We start from the raw sequence: 22,108 nt of genomic DNA on the forward strand, positions 1-22,108 counted from the left end.
ACATCACACAGGCACACACACATTCATAGTTTGGCATAAAATTAAGAAACCTCATGTGCTTATGCTACTTACTGACCTGCCTTCTCCCGTTAGGTTAGTTTTTACATCCTTTGAGGGGCTGACATCATTATCTACTTCTTTTACAGCTATCATAGTACATAAAAATTGTCCAGTAGATTGATTATTTAGTCAATGTAGAGAAGATAGAGATATTGACTAACTGAATGGAATAATGTTGTAGAATGGTTTTCATGGAGGCAAATAGGCTGTGATGAGTTTTGTGACAATACTTTTTTGACTTTCTTCTTACATCTCTGCTGTGTTTCCTTTTCTGTTCCCTCTTCCACCTCCTGCCCAGTATAGCTCCAGCCATATTTTGTTTCATATTATTCCCCTTTGGATATTCTGTGCACTAATAATATGTACAGACATTAAAAGTATATCCCTGGAGTCAGACTTCCTGAATTCAGATCTTGGCTCCATGATCAGCTGGTAAACTTTGTGCCCTTAGGCAATTTAATAATCTCCCTGGCCTCAGATTCCTTACCTTTAATACAATAATAAGAACTACCTTATTGAGCTGTAATGAGGATTAAAATAAGACAAACATGCGAAGAATAGCCCCCTCTTATTGCTGTTTTAGTGGTGGTATGCCAGACTAGAATGCTGCATCCCATATATGCCACAGGCCATTGTCTGCATTTACTTTTACCTGCTGTGATCCTTCTCTCTGCAAAAGTGTGCAGTTCTGTTTACCTCCCTATAGCCTAAGTACCACTCACAGTTTAAAATAGTCTTCCCCACACAGCCCTCCTAATCCTCACGGCATCCGACTGTGGCTTTGTGCAGCAGGCACGAGTTTTGATGCTCTCGTGTTGGGTTGGATTATGTTGACATGTCTTTCCCCCTAGACTAAAGTTCCTTGATGTTCTGAATTGTGCTTAATTGAGCCTTGAGTCCTCACAGAACCCACCACAGAGGAGATGCCTGATACATATTTCTTAAGAATATAAGCATTTTTCTACTTACCACTTGTGGTCTAAGTTTGGAAAAAAAGAAGGAAAGAGAAATGGAGAGTCTGGGGGAGACGAAAGGCATAAATGGAAAAAAGCAAAAGAAAAATAAGGGGGCACATAGAAAGGAATGCAGTCATTTCTTCAGTTCTGAGATGTGCATTTTTCCACAAATCATTTTTCTTATTAAAAAAACTAGTTCATGTAATGTTGTATTTTGTTATCTCCTTGAAAAGCTGTTATGAAATCAGGAGTGGCTCCTTCTCATGCATAATGGTACCATAGAATCTGATGACAAGTGGCCATAGGGACCCAGCCAACTCATATGCCAGGCACCTTGGGGTTAGCCCCAGGTTTCCTAGGTATTTAGGTTCCGTAGAATAACCAGGGCTTTATTATTAATCAGAATCTTATCATTTCATTCTAAGTAAAGTTACACCTCCTTGATCAAACAGATGTGTTGCTTAAAAACAAACATTAAATGTGTCAATCAGTTTTGGAGTTAGGCTCAAAGCCAAAGGCAATAGTATTACAGAGGAAGGCATATGCTTAATGGACTCTCCTCTCACCCCTCAAAAAAAAAAAAAAAAAAAAAATCTTCCTCATAGCTTTTCTCAAGGTCAGGTCAGACCAGTCCCTTATGGAGAAAACTGCTAAACATCTTACTGAAATATTCACGTATGATAGCTTATCTTCATAAGTTCCTTCCAACAGAGTAGAATTATGATCTTAAATTTATTTCTAACTCCCAATCTTACGACACTATTTCTTTCACCTTCTCTTTTTCCTTCTTGATCTATTTTAAAGGTTACCTCTCTTATCTAATGCTTGGTGATTAGAGAGATCCCAAGTTCTCCTAGTTTTATAAAGTTGAGAAGGTGGCTGAATAATTTCCATGCACTGAATGGACATTCAAGTAAATATTCATTCATGTTAATAGATTTTGAAATTATTTTCCAAAAAGCACTAATGAGCATTTCATGGCAAAGAAGATTTTTAAGTCTCAAAACAGCCATTTTTGTTGAGAACATAGTATATCCTGGTGAATGATGAATATATTGCATGTTCTGTAATCCAGTAAATTACATTTTTTCTCCCACCCCATGTTGTTGCATTTCTTATGGCAGTAGCTTTAGCTCTTAATATTCATGGTTAAGAATTCATTTATAAAACTCAGGAGTAAATTTCTTTGAGAATAGTGCTTCGAAGAAAATGAAGATCCTTTTTCATGTGCTAAATTTTTGAAACTTTCAAGAGAATAGTACAGTTTTATCAGTATTGAATATCACAGTCCAGACAGTATGTGAAATCAGACTTCTATCCTGTGGTTTTAGGAAATTAAAATGCAGTTACATGCTGGAATGCTTTGAGCCTGCTGTGAAACATGGTCATTGGAGGTTTAAATGGCAATCTGTGAGAAACGGTTCTCTTCTCTGGGGCCAGTTTTACTTTTACACGACCCAAACTCTGACTCAGAGAAAATACAGAGCTTAATATGGGCAATATTATTAGTCAGCATGGTGCTTTTTTCACTAAATCTTGTTTCTCCTCCCTCCTGTTTAGTAGCTAAATTACTTTGTAACAGGCACAGTTGAACACCATAAGCCTCAGTAAGAAAAAATGTGGCTTCAAGGTGCATCAGTGGCCAGTTGTAAGAAAAATCATGTTTCCTCCATCCGAATTGCTGTGAGCCTCTGGAGACCCTCCCTGCCCTTGACTGTCTGTCCCTGGCCCGCCCTCCTCTGTGGAGGTTTGGGTTCCATGGTTTTCTGCTGTAAAAGCCTTTTGTGTTTATTGCTTTGTGATACTAAGCGAGGAGAGATTGACAAACTGAGACAACTTAGAAAATTCCAAAGAGATCCTTTTGTTCATAAATAGGTCTTTTGTTTTTCAATTCAGGACTTCTATCTACTCCAAAGAAAGGAGTTCAGAAGTTTCTCAAATGATTTTTAAGTTAAAGTCTGATTGTTTCTGATTGTTTTTTAAATTGATAGTTGATTATGCATAGATTTTGAAAATTTTGTATCACAGTCACACCTTTTTTGTGTAAATTATTATTTTTAAAATATTTACTGAGAAACCTAGTAGAAAATTTGCCCAAATGCATAAAACCGGTACTAAGTAGAAAGGTAAAATGACCCATAGTCACATGATGCAGCAAGAATAATTATTTAATATTTTTATGCTCTCCTCATAGTCTTTTTATTTCCAGTGCATATATCTGTATTTTTTAAAAAAACAAAACAAGAATCATGCTGCATGCTTTGTTGTTGTTTTTACTTTGTATTACTTTTTACTTTTGGAAGCTAAAAACTCCTTGACCATTAATTTGGTCATTCAGCAAATAAATGCTATTACTATGTGACAGGCAGTGTCTAATGTAGATATTTTACAGAAAAGCATCATTGAAAGGGTAGCCCCTATATTTTGGAGTTAGTGTTGGAACCATGATAAACTGTGATTTGATTTGACTCTTAGTGTTGTACAAATGTTGTATTATTTCTCATTGATATTAAAAGCCTTGGTTCTAGATTTATAAGAAATAAAACCTTGTTGCACATATACTGTTTCCCAAGCACCATCCTATATTCCCATTACTCATTTTATCCTCTGAACATAATTGAATGTTTTGTGTTGACCCCTCAAATATTATTTATTGCAAAAATGACAGATAACATTTGTTTTTATCAGAGGATAAAAAGTAATTTAAATTCAAACATTACTCTGTAATTTTAATACTTATTTTTAATATTCATTTTAAAGGGACTAATTAGAATAATTTTTATTTCTATTTCTAATTATAGTAATATATGTATTTTTACCACAGATTAGTCTGGATTTCATTCTCTTCTATACATACTTTGAAATGTTTGCAAAAATTTTCCTAATTTGTCTCTAATATAACTAAATCATAGATGATTTAGTAAGGGAATCAAACTTAAATTTGCTATAAAAGTAAAAGTATCTAACTTTGACGTAGTGCTTTTTATATTTCTGAAGATAAAGAATTTCTAGGACACTGTAACTCTTTCCAGCTGTTGCTGACAATCAAAACTAATATAAAGGAGCTTTTTCGTAGTTTGGGTCCCTGAAGCTCTGAGATTCCAAACTGTGTTATTTTATGTTGTTTCAAAAGGGCTCTTGCTCTCTTTTCTTCTCTGTTTACTCTATTCTTCTTTCTTGTTGGCATGGTCCCTGGCATTTTTTTTTTTTCTGTACTTCTATAGTTTCTCTAGCATATGCCCATAGTAAAAGTAAGTCTTACTCTGACCTTGACTGTCTATGGAAAAAACAGGTTCAGAAAGCGCTCTGTCCTGTATCCACTTGCTTGTTTCTCCAAGCTTGGCATCACTTCCTGAATGCTGTATTTATGGTCCCTCAAAAGGGTATACCTCAGCCAAAATGCCATTTCAATCCCTGGGAAACAATGCCTAATGAGAAACCAAATTTCCTAGGACAAACTTCCTAGGGCCTCTTAAAAATGTACTGCCGTGATACGTTATGACTAAGTGGACAGTATCTTTCCTAATTATTTTAGATGAAGGCTGTAGCTGTTATTCTTTTAATACTTCTAAGGGTAAAATTGTTTTCAGATGTACATTTGAAATTGAATTACCACTTGAAATTGCAAAATGAATGATGTTGCTTGCTGGATACTTAATAAATATATATTCTTTATTGCCAGTAAAGGTGATGGTGCTTAGATGTAGCCAGCTGTAGGTAGAAACAGTTGTACCCTACTGGATGGCACAAAAGAAACAGGTATCAAAACAAGAAAATATCCTGGACATATGGCTGTTTTATTTGGTGAATCTGGAGACTGTTTTAATGTGGAGAACGTAGAACATTACAGGTTCCTAATTTTTCAATTTACTATGTATCCACTTAAAAATCTCACTTTGTTATATTGTTACTATTTTTTCCCACATATTTTCCTTTCAAAGATATACTTTCTTATCCAAAATTTAGCATAGTGCTAATATGGACTCCTGGTTTAAAAATTATAAACTTCGTTTCCCTAATTTGCATGGTCTTTTAATGAAGACACCAAGGAACAAAAAAACAAGTCTTTCCTATAATATTTGTGCATATGACTGAAGTATTATACTATTTGCATTTTCTATTTAAAAAATGTGAAAACTAAGACTTCTTAAGGTAAACTTTGAAAGCTATCAATGGCTGTTCTCATTTTTAAAGAGTATTTTAAACCCAGTCTTGCTGAGAAATTTTAAAACATACTGTTTTATGAATTTTTACCACCCAGTCTTTTCTCAGTAAGCCATGCATGAGCAGTAAGCCAACAACTGAAAACTGCTGGAGCCAGAGACAGACTAAAATATTTCTTAAAAGGTTTGAAAAGCAGACTGAAGATTTCCATTTAGCTAGTAAGGAAATATTTCTCTGATCCCTTTCTCTTTTTCTTGTGGAATAGATTTTTTAAAAATTCAAAATAAGCAATTGCTTTTACAGTAACCCAGTTTTTAATTTTATTTAATTTGGTAGTAAATAATAAAAATTATTTCAGTATCATTTTGGCAAGCTCAAAAATATGATGCTTTGGAACATATCTATAAATGTTAGTTCTGCCTGCTTTGTGACATCTTAGAGTGCTGCTTTGTTTATTTGTAATAAAAAAATGACATTTTTTATATTATGAGGGGATTGTCCAAAATGCCAATTAAAGAATAAAACTAAAGCCCATACCTGCTGTTTAAGTACTGGGTGAACTATAATATTCTATTGAATATAAGACATCACCAATTTTAAGTTTTTTTTATTTTATATACTACTAAGAAAAAGTGTTGCCAATTAGACCATGACTCCATCAGTTGTAAGATGCATATGGGTTCCAGAGATATCAAATTGTGTAAAAATGTGAATCTTAATATAGAAGAATCATGGTTCAGTCTGTGTACTCTATAACACTTGGCAAAGCTATGGACTGTTTAGGAGACTTGTTTTTTGTATGGGAGTTTTATGACGTCTTAATTTTAAGCATTAAACATATTACAAATGGAGTTTGCATCTATGTATCAGAGTTTGAGGGCATTGATTCCAGATACTTTTATATAAAAATAATATTACCATTATCGATAATAATAGAGTTCTTATAATACTCTGATCTAGGTACTGGTGCTGTGCTTTAAAAATTTTGAGAAGGCATGTAACTACTTCACAAGGATATTTTATTGTAATGAAAGTAAAAATTTTTTACCCAAAAAGCATTGAAATTCTGTAAATATTAATGATCTTTGTGCAGCCTGTTTATAAAAAAATTTGAACTTTTAAAAAAAATTGTTTGATGTTGAAAGGCGGCAATAAATATAGAGAATTTTAAAACTTTGCTTAGCCAATAGATTTAGAGATCTCTGACAATCCATGGAATGATTAAACATTAAATAAATAAAGGGGCAAAAGATGGTATCCCAGGATAGCATCAAGCTATTCATCAGCTTTAAAATCATCGCATTTGATCGGACATTTTCCTACCTTATGAATTCCCAGTAAATATTCTTGGTTTAGCTGTGACTTTACAGTGACAGAACATGAATCATTAGCTTAATTGAGAGAAATTCTTAAAGGGTACTTGGTACTGTCTTTTGGAGCCTACATCGTTTGATATGCAGTACAATGTCTACTAGTTATGGGAGGAACAGACCCAAAGACAGAACAATCCAAGGGTTTCTTAAATCATTCACACCCAAGTTCAGTATGAGGATAGGGGTCTCTGCATTTTTCCTGTGAGGTATTTTCAAACTGTTTAGATTCTCTTTTGTGGATGTTAATATTTAGTCTCTTTGCAGGAAAATAAGTAGGCTATGCCATGAAGCTTTGAGAAGGTCTATTTATTTTATGAGAATGTTCTTTTATATGATGATAGCAAAATGTTTTTAATATAAATATGGAAACTGGGATAAAATTCCTCTTCTTATAAGAAATGTGTTTTCCTATATGCTATTCATTTGAAATAGATATCATTCAGGGGAGACTTGACTTGCTGGTGCTTCTGTGGATTGTTCACTGATGATAAAATGAAATCTGTCTGAAAATAAGGAGGACATGTTAACAATAGGAAAAGAATTAAAGTTACCTACTTTACTCTCCCCTGTCAAAATAAGAAAACCAGAGTACAGTTCTGAGCACTTCTAATGCTGAAGAGACAGCCTTCACCTGGTTTCTGTCCAAAAGCAGATCCTGAAACATGGACTGGCATTCAGGTAATCTATTTGGGAAATGGTCCCAAGGCAAGGAACGGGAGTAGAGACTGTGGAGAGTGAAACAGGGAAGGAAGAAAAGGCAACAGAAGGATATGTTTTTGTGTAATTCACTACTTCAAGGACTGGAGCTCTGTCCTTTTGAGATGTGTACATCTCAGAATAGGCCCTTAAGGGACCAATGGAAGAAGTACTTATCTCCTGGCTTCCATTTTCCCCTGTCTGATGGTTGTCCCCTTGGGCGTTAATGCCTGTGCACTTTCAGTGTGCACACGCATAAACACAGAGCAGGCTCCTACATGCACACCAGGCTGCTGCATTAGAAAGGCGGGAGGCAAGAGAGACAGACCTTGCCTGCCTGTCATTCACAGAACAGTGCACTGTAACTGTGGCATGAGTCAGAGGTAAGGCCAAGGGGATGAGAGGCAATGCCCAAAAGGTGTCTAATACAGAAAAAGTGCAGACTGAGGTAGCATGTTGCCTGATGTCAGTTGACTATGCCAGTTGCATGGGGGCAGATAAAATAAGGACTGAAAACATGGGAAGGTATTGAACTCTAAAAAAACAAACAAAAAGCTAGCTTAATTTGAAATAGCAGAACAATCCAGGAATTAGTAACATAAGTTTGAAGAATTTGTCAGTGCATTCACTCAACATATATTTATTAATGCAGGTGTATTATGCTTTCTAATGGGAAGGGCCAGCCCTCAGGGAACCTAGTGGAGGTGACAGACAGTTATCAGGTACACTCAGTAAGGTGTGGTAAGTCTCACATGGAGAACTAGAAGAGGCAGTGAGTACACATAGGAGGGTCCTCAGTCCAGAGTTGGATGGGGTATGGGAGGTCAGGGAAAGCTTCTTGGATGAGGTACTCTAAGTTAAGATGTAAACAGGGGAAGGAACACAAGTAAGTGCTCCAGACAGAGAGAAGAGCACATTCAGAAGGTCTGGTAGCAAAGAGTGCAGCTAGTATTTAGAGTGGGGGCAGGGGGAGAGATGCAGCTGATTAATGAAGGGTTCTGTAAACCATGATAAGGAGTTTAGATTTTTCTCCTGAAAGTGATGGAAGGCTGTGAAGAGGTTTTAAGCACCGGAGCGCATGAGCAGATTTGTCATTTCTACTCCACATGTGGAGAACGAATGGGAGTTGGTTGATACCAGAGATCGGGAGACCAGGTAGAAGGGTTGTGCGTGCAGTGATCTAAGTAGAAGATGACTGTGGCCTGATCTAGGGTGGTAACAATGAGGGGTGGTCACTTGTGTGTGATGAGGGTAAGGGAGAGAGAGTTGTCAAGAGAGTCGTGTAGGTTCTGACACAAACTGAGTTAATGCTGGCTTTATTTCTGAAATGAGAAACTTGGAAGGAAGGGCAGATTTTGCAGAAAAGAAGAATGGTGAGTGCAGTTCTGGACATGTTGAATAAAAGGTGTTTTTGAGACATCTGATAAAGGTGTCAAGGAGGCAGTTGGACTTGTAGGTCTGAAAATCTGGTGAAAGGTCTGGGAAGGAGCCACAGATGTGGCAGGCACAGTCCCTGGATGGGAGCCTCCAGAGTGAATGAGATTGCCTGCCGGAGCGAAGAGCAGAGGAGAGCCCTGGCCCCAGCCTGTACTGACCGAGCAGAGGAATAGCTCCACTAAAGGCCAGAGAGGTAAGAGGAGGCCATGAGATCGTGGGATCAAGAAAGCCACAGGAAGCATTTTCAAGAAGCAGGAGGTAGTATCAGTGGCAGATTCTGCTGAAAGGACCTGAGAGAAGGACGCATCCAAAGACCTGCTTTAGTTTTGATGGGAATGGAATGTGGCTTACACATGGAGCGGTAGTTAAGAAAGGGACCATAATGAAGTTTAATTTTGAAGACACTGGCTAGAGAGGTAAGTCTGATGGAGGAGGTGAGGAGAGGTTTGAGCATTTTCAGAAGCTGATGGGGGTGAGGGCAAGGAACAAATAAAGGTATAGAAGAGGGGTGAGAATCAATCTGTCAAGCTCTCCGAGAAAAGGGAAGAGCATGAGAAAGCTCAGGAGCACCAGTGGGACGCTTAGCCTTAGTAATAAGCAAGACCATTCCTCTCTTAGGAGAGGGCGTCCCTCTCCTAAGTATCCTCACTTGTAGTAAAGCTAAGCATTACTACAAGTGAGGATAAATAGACTGGTGTTCCTGCGGTAAGCTGAGAACTTTCTCACCCGATGCCTTTTCTGTTCCTATTGAAGTAGGTGCAGGTGAGGAGGGAGGTGGCAGGAGAAGAGATTGGAGCAGGTGTCTTGAGTAGCTGCTGAGAATGGGAGCTAGAGGACCTTGCCAGACCTGGGTGAGACTGGTGGCCATAAAGTCCATGCAGATGCGATGCTGCTTTGGCAGCCTGGCTGCTGCAGTTGTATTGTTCCGGAGTTGGGAACTTGTTGGGCCAGTGCAGTGGAAGGGCAGGAATTTAAGGCTTTTGACAAAGAAATGGTTGAATATGGAATGGATCTGAATTCAGTTAGGAAGGACCTGAAGAGAGGATGAGTGTAACAGGATGTCATAGGAAGGGTCAAAGGACTGGAGGTCTCTGAGAACTATGGGAGTGGAATAACTGAACAAGCTGGAAAGGTGGGAAATGGTGCTCCGAGGGAGTGTCTAATTTTGTTATTAGTATTTCAGAGGTATGACAAGCCATGGCCATGGGATTGGAAACCTAATGTAGAATTAACCTGAAGGTCATTGAAACAGCCAAGGCAGCATCTACATTGTCAGAAGATTTTTATTTCTTGGTGTCATTTAAAAGGAAGAATGGTGATGTCCTAAATGAAGTATTTACCAAATAGCTCTAACACTGTTAACCCTCAATGAACATTAAGTGCCTCCTTACAAATATCAATATATTGTAGAGAATAAACAGAATATAATTTTTTAGGAAAAGATAATTTTGTGTTGCTGGTGATTTCTTTCTGCAGGATGTAGTTAAAACTGTTTTTCTAACAGTTTTAACTACATCCTGCAGAAAGAAATACATTTTATATCTCAACCTAGTATATATGTATAGGTATAACAATGAAATCAAAGTTTCATAAAATAGTATTTATCCTCAGTAAATACGATGCACCCCATTTTTGTTGTTATTCTATTAAAAAGAAAATTGCTGTTTTGATCCAGTAAATTGATTTCACAACCCACTAAAAGATCTCAGCCTGCAGTTTGAAAGACACTGGTTTATCTCAACTTCCAAAGACGTATGTTAGGTTTCCAAATTTGGGGTGTGCAGGTATTAACTGTCAAATGTGAAATTTTTGGTGCTCATGAGCATATTTCCTGTTAGTAGGAAAGATGATTCCAAGGTTCCTTCGATTTTAGAAATTAGTATTCAGTTCATTAAAGTAACAGTCTATTAAAGTAACATCTGTTTTTTCTTTAAGGGTTTGAATGCAAATTATAAATCTTATTTTTAATGTAGAAGTCCTGCAGATATTAGCAATTATTTTTAAGGGGCTTTTGAATAATGTTTGCATTTATAAAATGCTAATTAAATTTCTTTAAACATTTTATGCTTTTTAAAAATAAATTTAATGTATTCATTTTTCCTCTTAATTCACTTATCTGACAAAGTATTCTTATAAACCTAGTAAATTACATTTATAGACACAATAAACCTAAATTTTTACTTAAAATCACAAGTCTAAATCGATTATTTAATTATGTATTTTCTATTGGAGTCACGAATAGGAAAAATTACTGTTTACATAGAAAATCTTTAGGAGTCCACTAAACAAATACTGGAACTAGTAAGTGAATTTTAGTAGGTTTGCAGGACATAAAGTTAATATACAAAAGTCAATTGTATTTTTTACATAACAGCAACAAACAATTAGAAATTTTTTTTAAAAAATTCTACTTACAAAAAAATAAAAGGACATACAGTACTTAGAAAACATTTATCAAAAGCCATACAAGACCACTACACTGAAAACTACAAAGCATTGCTCAGAGAGCTGAACAGTGGAAGGAGTTACCACGTGCAGGACCGCAGACTCAGTGTTGTTACGACGACAAATGAAGTCAATGAGGGTGACTTTTCTGGGCTTTTCTTGTTCATTGCTAATAGGCCCTTGTTTCTTAATTCTAGAGGTACTAATAACTGAAATATAAATTTTGCACATGGTTTTCATTTTGTGCATTTTATTCTTGTGTAGACATACATATAAGCTTTGGGTAAGAAATGTCACTTGTAAATTGGTGAGGTACCAAATTGGTTCTTTTCCTCCTCTTCTACAGTAGATTTAGACTTAGGACTATAGCACAAATTTTTATGTTCTTACAGAGACTCTACTGTCAATGTTAGTCAGGATTTTAATATTTTGCATATTTTACTGGGGTCTATTTATGTAGTTTTATTGATCAAGTGCATACAAAGATTATGTTCTCAACTAGATATTTAACTGAAAACTGTCCAAAAATAAACAAAATTCTGTTCTGTAATATCATACGATATCATTGTTTATCATCTATGTTTTACAAACTACACAATTGTGTGCTTTATTTTAAAAATAACTCTTTGCTTTTGTTTTCTTTGCAATGTAACTAGCTTTGTCTGCCAAGTGTCTTGTTTGTCCAGATGTGTCTGCCTTTTGAGAGAGGAGTGACCTTGTAGGCTTATACTTGGACAAACTCTGGACTGAAACACCATGCTCATTTATTTTGTTATATAGTCAAAGATGCATTTGAGTGTGGTAGGGAAATTTTAAATAAATATATTTCAGTTTTTTCTCTCTTCATTTCTTTTTCAGTCACTTAATTGTAAATTGCACAGATAATTTCTATGACCAGGCAACAGCAGAGAAGTTTATTTAATATAGGAGTATGAACCTTTAATGTCAAGAACTTTGAGTTCTGTTGTCACATTTAGATCCAAGTTAAGTTCCCTTAGGAAAGAAGAAGTTTTCTATCTCTTCCAGATCATAAGTTGTGAAGTGTGACAATTGCTTAAAAAAAAATGTAATGAAAATGTTCTGTAGAGCTCTGTAATAATACTAGTGCTATTTGAACTTTCTCATTGGCATTTTTCTCACCTGCCATCTTTACCAGCCTTATAAATCCAGAGCAAATGATTGCTCATATGGGAGCTTTGATCTTCATTTTAAAGTAATGTCATATAATTTCTCAAACCTTCAAATTAAACCAAGAAAACTTTTTCCAAGTTAATGACATGGCTTAATTTTCAGACCTTGGCCTGTGCAGACTTTGAAGTTAGAGAGTGTTGGGAGGAGGGGAGATTAGATACTGTGATATACTGACTAATGTAAATAAGTACATTTGAACTAGTTTACTAAGTTTGCATAATCCCTGTTTTTTGAAATAATGCATTCAAAAAAGTTGCATGCAGTCCAGTGAACTGTATTTTTTATGTCTCTTTTTTTTTTTTTTTAAACACATTGACTGCCACACTAGAAAAAAATTTTTTTTCCTTGGGACTACAGTGTTTTATTATGGAAAAGAATACAAACCTCAAAAACAAAATAATCCTTTCTAATTTAATGAAAAAATTGTTATTTGTTTTCTGTGTGTGAGTTATATGCAACTGGAAAAGTAGTTCATGTGGCTCCCAAGGTAGAGATGTGTGAGTTATATGTGCTTCACAAGGCCCCCGGCTCAAAACTGGTGTGAGTTAAATACGACTCACATGGCAGTTAATGTGTTAAAAGCATCCTGTTCAAAAATCCATTATTGTAAATCCTTTGATAAAACAAAGGCTCTTTTGCAATACAGCTAGTCAACCACTATGTTATATTGTCATTCTTAAAATTAAGGTTTTTGAAGCTGGGTGCTGTAGTGTCAGCCTGTAATCCCATGTACTCAGGAGGCTTATGCAAGAGGACTTGCTTGAGCTCAGGAGTTCAAGACAGCCTCTCGGCAACATAGCAAGACCCTATCCTCTCCACCCCCCTAGCCCAAAATTAGGGTTTTTGAACATGTTTTCTTAAAATACTCAAACTGCATTCAAGACAGCAAGAAAAATAAAAGAGACCAGTAAGTACATTTGCGTGTTTTGAATTTGCAGTGGTACTAGGGCTTACTTTTGGAGCATAGTCCTGGCTTCAAACTACAAATTTCAGCCATTTCTTTAATAAGTGCTCGCTTTTGAAAGTATTTTTGAAAACAAATAGTGCTTTAAAATTGTGATTTTTCAAGGAGTATGCATAGATGAAAAAGCGCTTTGTAGTACTGCTGTATTTGTTCTTAGTCACAATACTTGTATTTTTCAAAACACATTAAAGGAATAGTTGAGATCTTAAAAAATAATTAACAGAAACACATTTGGATTAAAAGGGCTACTGCCGTATAATAAAGGGCCTTCTGATTCTGTAGCTTTTGCGCTGCTGTTAGGTAACAGGTTCAAGACTTGTGAAGAAATGACTGGGAAATAGGAGGAGTTCTTAAAGGTTTGTTTTAAACCATGAAAAGCTGAACTATACTTTAGAAAGTCTCAACCTTTATGGTCTTGTGAACAAATCGTGTAGCTGCATATTGTAAAGACAAGGACTCAGTTTCCGTGTCAAAATCTGTCAGAACTGAAAGACACAGGAGAGAGTTCCAGGATTGGCCCTGGAACAAAACAATTTCTTTTACCGCTATTATTGACTTGGTTGCTGGTTGGCTTATTTGATGACAAGAATGGAGTTTTAATATTCTTAAGATAGTGCCCCCTACACCTTTTCACTGTTAAAAACATTTTGCTTTGAAGTATACATGAAAGGTGCAACGTAATGAAACGAAAACCAAGAGCATTAGGTCATTTGGGGAGATTTGAATCAGCGCGTAACAAATGGATTCCATTATAAGCAATTGTGAACTAATGAAAGCACAGCAGAAGCTCTGAAGTACTACATGAAACATTCCGCTGGACTGGTTGCACAGAAGTGGGGGTGAGGAGGTCTAATAAAGATGAAAGCAAATACCAGTTCTCCATTGATGGGCATTCAGGTTGTTCCCAGTTTTCCAGTGTTGGAGAATTACTGTAAACATCCTCATACATACGTAAAAATGTATGGGTGTTTCTCTAGGACAGTGGTTCTCAATCCACTCCTAAGGAAACACTGATGCTCAGGTTCTGTTCAGAACTGTGTTTCAGTCAGGACCTGGGGGGAAGGGATCCAGATTTTGATGTTTTTAAAAAGCTCCTCAGATGATTCCAATATATAGTTGGGCTTGAGAACCACCGTCGTAGGATGGTTCTTAGAAGTGGACTTGCTGAGTCAATGATAAAAATGTTGTAAATTTTAGTAGCTATTATAACATTATCCTCTGTATTAGTTAGGGTTAGTAGTAACTGCCAATAATAGAAGCCTAAATAAATATGGCTTAAACAAGATAGTTTATTTTTTATGTAAATTTCTAAATATGGGCAACCCAGGGCTGGTATGGCAGTTTTGTTCCATGGAGTCCTCAGTTGCCCAGGTTCCTTCCAGTGTTTGTTTTTGCTGAACTAAAGGTAAGCTTCCAGGTAGAGGATAGGGCTCCTGCCATGACAGTCATGTTCCAGACAGCAGGGTAAGGGAAAGGTTGGAAAATGAAAGAGGCACAAGTGTAGGTCAGCTATCCTTTTAAAAAGATGCCTAGAAACTCCCATAAAACGCTTGGACTTGTATCCCATTGGTCAGAACTTGAATATGAGTCCACACTCAGCCACAAGGAAGGCTGAGAAACACAGGCCTTCTCTGGGAGACCTGTGTGCCCTGATAAAAACCAGGGGTTCTTTTAATGGGAGAAGAGGAATGACAGTGGCAGCCACCAGCAGTCTCTGCCGTGTCTTCCATGAAAGCTCTAGGAGTCTGCGCTCCTACCCAAGAACACAGGTGCCCGTTGCCCAAACCCGGTCAGTCAGAACCTGGCAGTCAGCCAAAAGCTTTAGTGCAGAGATTAAAACTTCAGACAATATGTTGGCACAAGGAGAGGCCAAGAAGATTTAAATCAGACTCAGGAAAGATGCTAAAGAGTTGTAAACTTTATTGTGTATTAGAAAATAATAAACGTGTAGAAGGCCAGTTTTGAAGTTGCGTACAATTCTGTCTCTGCTTGATTCCTGAGCTGTCGTTTATTACCTTTCAGTGTGGCGTTCGTTATTTATTTGCTAACATACTCAAGTTAGTCTGAATATTAATGCTAACCATCCTCATTTGAACATACTGATCAAAGAGGACATCTTGATACCTAATTTTTATATTTCAACTTAAAAATTTTTTAATTAGGAAATGAAAAGTAATTTGATACGTGACTTTTAACCAGTGTTTTTTGTTCTTGCAGTGGATGAAGGTCGCTGTAAGGAACTTGACCGGTTGCAGGTGTTTCACAAGAAAGCCATCATGCCTTACGGTGTTTATAAGAAACACCAGAAAGACCCAAGCGAGGAGGCCACGGTGCTGCAGTACGCGAGCCTGGTGGGGCAGGCGTGTTCCGAACGGATGCTGCTCTTCAGAAACTGAGCCCAGGGCAGGCCCTGCCAGCCCACGTGCTCCTCGTGTGCTGATCTGTGACACGGTACGTGCTCAACACCTCTGGGGAAATAGCGTAACCAGCCACAAATTAGACTTTTTTATTTTGACTATCCTATGGCTTTTAAAAAATATTTTGTGGCAATGTATTTGTGAGAATCTCATGGTTACTATAGACATGTAAAACTGTGTTACAACCTAGCCCCATCGTTGGGTTTATCATTTTGGAGGATTGTTTCTGTTACAAGATATGCTAAATTTCTCATTAGTATCTTGGAAAGTAAAATTAAGAAGTGAATCTAAGTAATATAATCACAGTTGTGCTTATTTTGTTCTGTTACACAAATTAAAACAGACTATATCCTCAGACCCACGTAAAACACAAGGTTATGCTAGAAAACCTTACGTGTGGGGACGGTGTAAAGTCTGTTTCATCACTTAGATCTGTCTTCTCAAGAGAACAAACCTGTGCTGTTATGCAATGTTCAATATTAAGTTGCTGCCAAATGTTCTATTATGTAGCTTAATAGAGAACTTGAAAAAGAAAATATAAATATTAAAAAAAGGATCTTGTGTTAGCATCGGGTGTCCATTTGTTCGGGACAGTCCTGTTCATGTCTGTTGTTTTGGCATAATTTTTTTTCCCTAGAATAATTGTTATGTGCTCTCTTTTACTCTCAAAAGCATCCCAAATTTGGACAATAAAATATATAATTATTCTAGTTATATATTATTTGCTTTATTTCTAAAAATCTAAGAAATGGAGTTTTTAAAGAAAAATTTTGGCTCCTGCTTTGATCTAAGCCTCAGCCAAAGGAAATAGGAACCAATTTTTCATTCCTTAGAATTCAGGACACTTATCTTTGGTTATTGGTGAAAATTAGTAAATATCTGACTACTTTTATAGCTGTGCCACAAATCACATTTACGTAGGAATCATGCTGACCTCTGTGTTCCAGGAGAAGAGGTGGAACAATCCGTTTCCTGCCCATTGATTTGAGAGTCAGAGAGTAGATGCTGTCCTTGGTGATTCAAAGCAGCAGCCAGGCTAGCCCCTTCTGTCCCTCTCACTTTCTCTTAGTGAGCCCTTTGCTCATTCAGAGAGTGTCTGCTGTCATGGTGGCAGGCACCATGCCAGGTACAAGGAAGAGAATGAGACACGTCAATTCTCAGCTCCAATCAAGTTGTCTTGGAAACAGGATGGAGAACAGAGGAGGGTTCTTTTCCTGTGCACTCTTTCTCAGCTGATCCCCTCTTCTGCTGCCAGCTGCTTGGCCACCAAGCCCTTTTCAGTCCCCATTTTGCCCATTTTTCTGTTTTTTCTTGATTGAGCTTTTTAAAAGTTATATTATAAAACTTAGCAGTTTGAATCTTTGAAAAAAAGTTTTAAACTTTTCTGTAAAGTGCATTGAATTTCAATTAAACATTTAGAGAATAGCCTTCAGCTAGCTAGAATAAAAACAAGGATCATAAAACAGTGGTTTTAAAAATCAAATGTCTACAAATTCAAAGTCCAAGTCAACCGTATTTCTTCATTCTGTGTATGTCTCTCACACCTGCTGTGTGCTGGGTACTTTGCTAACTGGGACAGAGTAGTGAGCAGAGCCACTTTCTCTAATCATAAAGATTTTACGTTCTTCTGGAATTTTTGACCTTCAAAATGGTCTCCTAAGAGCATTTGAGAAACTTTTTCTTGGAGCTTCCCTAAGAATATATAGAACTTTTTTTTTTCTTATCTCTCTAAAATGAAGGTAGTTTCATTTTATGATTTTTTGGATTACAAAAGTGATACTGTAACCAATTAAAACTTTAAGAAAAGTATAAGAAAGAATAATTTAAAATCCTACCATACTGAGAGAAAAAGCTATTATATATACATATATATATAATTTTAATATAGATAGAATTATGCTCTACATGCTGTTTTCCTCAACAGTAAATTATAGACATATCTGAAATTTGAAGGAAATTTCAAAATAAGACTTTAGAAAATGTGGTAAATAATCTCAGTATTATTAAAATAAGTAGGGTAGGATCAGTACTTGGTTCCCTTGGCATTTGGATGTCCACGCTGATGTCCTCAGCTGCATCACATCCTACTTTGATCTTTGCGGTTAGCTTGTAGCACAGCATTCATAAAGATCCCAACTCTTGAGAAAGCTCGAATCTAATATCTTACCACGGCTCTGGTTTCTTCCTGCAGAATCCATTTTGGATTCCCTCACAGGAAAACAATTTATCATCCCTGTCTGTGAACCACTGTGCTGTCCCTGAGGGTGGCATTCTAGGTTGGCTCCAGTGCAGCTTCAGAGTGACTTGGTCATGAAGATTCTTCAACTCAGTTGCTATATTCATGCATATGTTTTTTTGAGAATAGTGTATTGATCCCAGTAGCCAAAGTGTCTTCAAAGGACACTTATTATTTGGAGACCTGAGTGGAAATCCTCCAAAAAGTGGGCTAGAAAAGGACAGTCAAAGAAAGTGACCCAGTTCTGTTAGTTGACAAGCAGTCTGGTGGACAGATACAATTTTATGTTAATGGCTTTCATCTAAAGAAAGACACCTGAGAACCTTTCAAAAGACAGTTTATATCTTTTCAAGGCAGGAAGTTTTTGCATTTGCAATCTTAGTGTTGTGTCCCCTTCCGATTGCAAATAAATTCACACCTACCTTTCCCTATTGGGAGCAAAGATATAATTTTGATTTCCCGTGCTACCATTTTTATTTAAATTATTCAGTTCTATGAGATTTGTGTTATTTTTTAAATGTAATCTGAGCACTTTTTTTATATTCTGAAAGATAGAGGCTATTATCAGATAAATATATTCATTTAATTAAAATTATTTAGATAAGAAATTATTATTGTTTATGTTCACTTTCAAATGGGTTATCCTGTTTTCATCCATTTTGCAAATAGTTATGTGTGGTTTCTTAACATGTCAGAATCTATTATGTAAAAGAATCTTTTCAGATTTCTAGAGAGTACATTGATTTTATAGACATTGTACGATTTCAGTATGAATAAAGATGAGAAAGATATGGTGAACAGTTAACTAAAATGTGTTGTTAACTTGAAAGGTCAGGCATGGTGGCTCATGCTTATAATCCTAGCACTCTGGGAGGCCAACGCAGGAGGATTGATTGAGCTCAGGAGTTTGAGACCAGCCTGAGCAAGAGTGAGACACTGTACTAAAAACAGAAAAAATTAGCTGGGGGTGGTGGCGTGCACCTGTATTCCCATTTACTTGGGAGGCTGAAGTGGAAGGAATGCTTCAGCCCAGGAGTTTGAGGTTGCAGTAAGCTAAGATGGTAACCACTGCACTCTAGCCAGGGTGTCAGAGCGAGACTCTGTCTCAAAAAAAAAAAAAAAAGAAAGGAAGAAAGAAAGGAAGGAAGGAAGGAAGGAGGGAGGGAGGGAGGGAGGGAGGAAGGAAGGAAGGAAGGAAAGATGATGGGGAAACAGTTGGGAAATGTTTGAATTTGAAGTTATTCAAGTATATATTCTTTTCCAAAAGAAAACCAATGACTATAAGGCAAAACAAGTTCTATTGCATGTGATGTTTCTTGTTTTTGTACGTGCTTTTTGAATAATCCATTTGATAAAACTTGAATGGAAAAAATAAAGCTGTTTTTATCTGCAGTGGCTCTTGCTGGTCATTACTTAAAAGACATATGTTTTCATCTTTCAAATTCTTTAATACATTTCACCTGCAGTGAATATGTAGAACAGAGATAAAACATTGGCTATATGAATCATAAAATTTAATTTTCAGTAGTTGGAGTTCCAGACCATTTGGTTACGTAAATCAAAGTATGGTGGATTCCTTTCTCAGAAATAGAGTAAAATAATTTTCACTCTAAGCAAAATGTCTGGATTTTTGCAAGATAAATTAGAGAACAGACATTTTTTTTTACCCAAAAAGATTGAAAATAGGACTTAAGTAGCAAACTCAAATATAATTTCTCTTACAAAGTTTTGTTTACACAGACATTTTGAAAAATATCTCTTAAAGCAAAGTGGGCTTTAATTGTTGATAATAATTTACCATATATTTATGGAATACATTTACTAGTGTTTTTTTTTTACAATGAAGTAGATCATGGTAGGTTGTGATAAATTGAATCCTATTTCTGAGTGATTTAAATGTTACAGAATGTATATATCTTTATTTTTCTTATTGGAAATGGACAGTAGGTTCATCTGAAAACATTTCAACAATATAGGAAAGAATACTGATGAAAATAAAAATCACTTTTAATCCCTTCACTGACTACTGCTACTGACTGCCATTCACATTTGGTATTTTTCCTTTCAAACTTTTTTCTGCCTACACATATGTATATGTCTTATTTCTAAAGAAAAATGGAATCATACTATGTATATTGTTTCATTATTTTTTCATCTAATATATTGTGAACATCTTAATATACTGTGAACACGAAAATAAATGAGGAAGAACATAATCTTTTTAATGCCTGCATAATATTCAACTATATCCATAATCTTTTGGAAAATAGGCCTTAAGACTTTGGCCCCTTCTTATGGGTAGTAGGAGTTGTAATTAACTAGCATTAGTGGTTTCTTATCAGTTCTTTGCAACAATTGGTGCTGTAGACTGAATGTTTGTGTCCCCCCCAAAAAATTCATATATTGAAATTCCACCATGTGCAGACACAGCGAGAAGGCACTGTCTGTGAACCAGAGAGCAGGCCCTCACCAGACACCTAATCTGCCAGCACCTTGATCTTGAACTTCCCAGCTGCAGAATTGTGAGAAATTTTTGTTGTTTTCAGGCCACTAATCTATGGCATTCTGTTACAGCAGCCTGAACAGTCTAAGACAGCTGTTAACGTTATTCTCATCCCCGGTTCCCTTTGCCTTTCACCAGACAGTAGGAATTTTCTCCTTAACTGAAGGTTCAGGGAACATGTAGCTTTTAAAACTCTCATTGTCCCTTCCACTAGATATTTTTTGGGAGACCTACACTACTGTGTTTACAGTTTGCATACCTCTAAAATTTCCAATTAGAAATGTTCTTTAAAAGCTTAAGGTTATTTAAAACAAATTAAGGTTCTGGTTTATTGATTATAGAACAGAGGTCTTTAAAATGGGTTTACTAGAAAGGATAGGTAACCATATCACTATTACTAACTTAGCTAAGCTTTTTACTTTTTAAAATATATTGGCTGTTTATTTTGAGATTCAATCTAAGTAAAATTGCATTATTATATCCAGTTGGTTGTCACAGTTGGTCTCTTCAAGCCAGTCCTATCCAGAAAATATTGGCCCATTAACTATTTCAGCAAGACCATACGTCTAAATATATTTTGTTTCCCAAATTTTTATTCTTTTAGAGCTTCAAAATAGCTTGCAAACACAGGTGGCATTGTTTCCTCATCATGCCTCTTCACCTGCAATATGAAACAGCAATTCCAAATAAAAGTGCTATTACAAAAACACTGGTACGTGACATTTCTTTTTTTTTTTTTTTTCTTGTCGTGACATTTCTGATACCACTCAAAAGTAAGTGTTTCTTTCAGCCCCCTTAGGGAGGGGGCATCCTTCACTTGTCTGGCATGCATAATGCAGCCTCTTGGGGACTAGCACAAATATTGTTTCTTTGATCATAGAGTTGGATTCAATGGTTTTTAAATTTTATTTATTTTAATATTACAGGCTAGAGCCATTATAAGAAAAAGATATAAATGTTGTATTCTTGTATAATTCAACTATGTGATTTTTGATTGAATTTTTTTTGAAGCTTAATTTTTCATGCTTGTCAGTCTATGCCAGGGTCTTAAAATCATTTAACATAGGCTCCTTTTTTATTTAATTAGTGTTAAATGAAAACTCATGAATACTTCATGAAGTCCAATTCATCACACTTTGTTAATTCAGTATTCAGTAAGTCTGAATAGCATCTCTCTACTAATGGAGCTTTTTGATCATGAAACAAGAAAAACAGCTATTTGAGGCTTGTGAATTCAGAGCTTAAGGCTTTTAGCTCAGTTGAATGTGGAAAGTTCTACGTGTTTGTCCAGCATATTTTAAAATATTGAGAGATAGCCAGACTGCAATTTGGAAGGTAACTGTTGCTGATGTGAGTTAATTCATGACTTTTAAAGGAAACGTGTGTGTGCGTGCATGTGTGTATATATTTCATATACAGGCACACGCACAGCAAGAGACAATGTGTGCTTAATTAAAGCTATGGTATGACTTATTCTCAGTTTTGATTCAAAGAATCAACTCAATAAAGGGTTTGGATTTTTTAAGCCCATAGTGAGAGTCACACAAACTGCCAAGGCTGCCCTGTCCAATAAGGTAGCCATTAGCTATATGTGTGTATTTAATTAAAATTTAAAATTAAAATTCAGTGCCTCAGACTCACTAGCCACATTTCAGGTGCCCAGTAG

The 22,108-nt window shown here is 36.2% G+C and overlaps 1 protein-coding gene across 5 annotated transcripts in view; it reads left to right on the forward strand.

Annotated features, from left to right (window-relative positions):
- The window catches only part of ATE1 (arginyltransferase 1), a 117,346-nt gene extending 101,074 nt beyond the window's left edge, over positions 1-16,272 (forward strand). For all 5 annotated transcript variants that reach the window (XM_045567768.1, XM_045567771.1, XM_045567766.1 and 2 more), the window contains one exon: positions 15,504-16,272. In XM_045567768.1, the coding sequence (XP_045423724.1) occupies positions 15,504-15,682 (179 nt within the window). In that variant the 3' untranslated portion in view covers positions 15,683-16,272. The remainder of the gene's footprint in view (positions 1-15,503) is intronic.
- Positions 16,273-22,108: the final 5,836 nt, after the last annotated feature.

The sequence above is a fragment of the Lemur catta genome, chromosome 14, assembly GCF_020740605.2.
Source record: "Lemur catta isolate mLemCat1 chromosome 14, mLemCat1.pri, whole genome shotgun sequence".
NCBI classification, from domain to species: Eukaryota; Metazoa; Chordata; class Mammalia; order Primates; family Lemuridae; genus Lemur; species Lemur catta.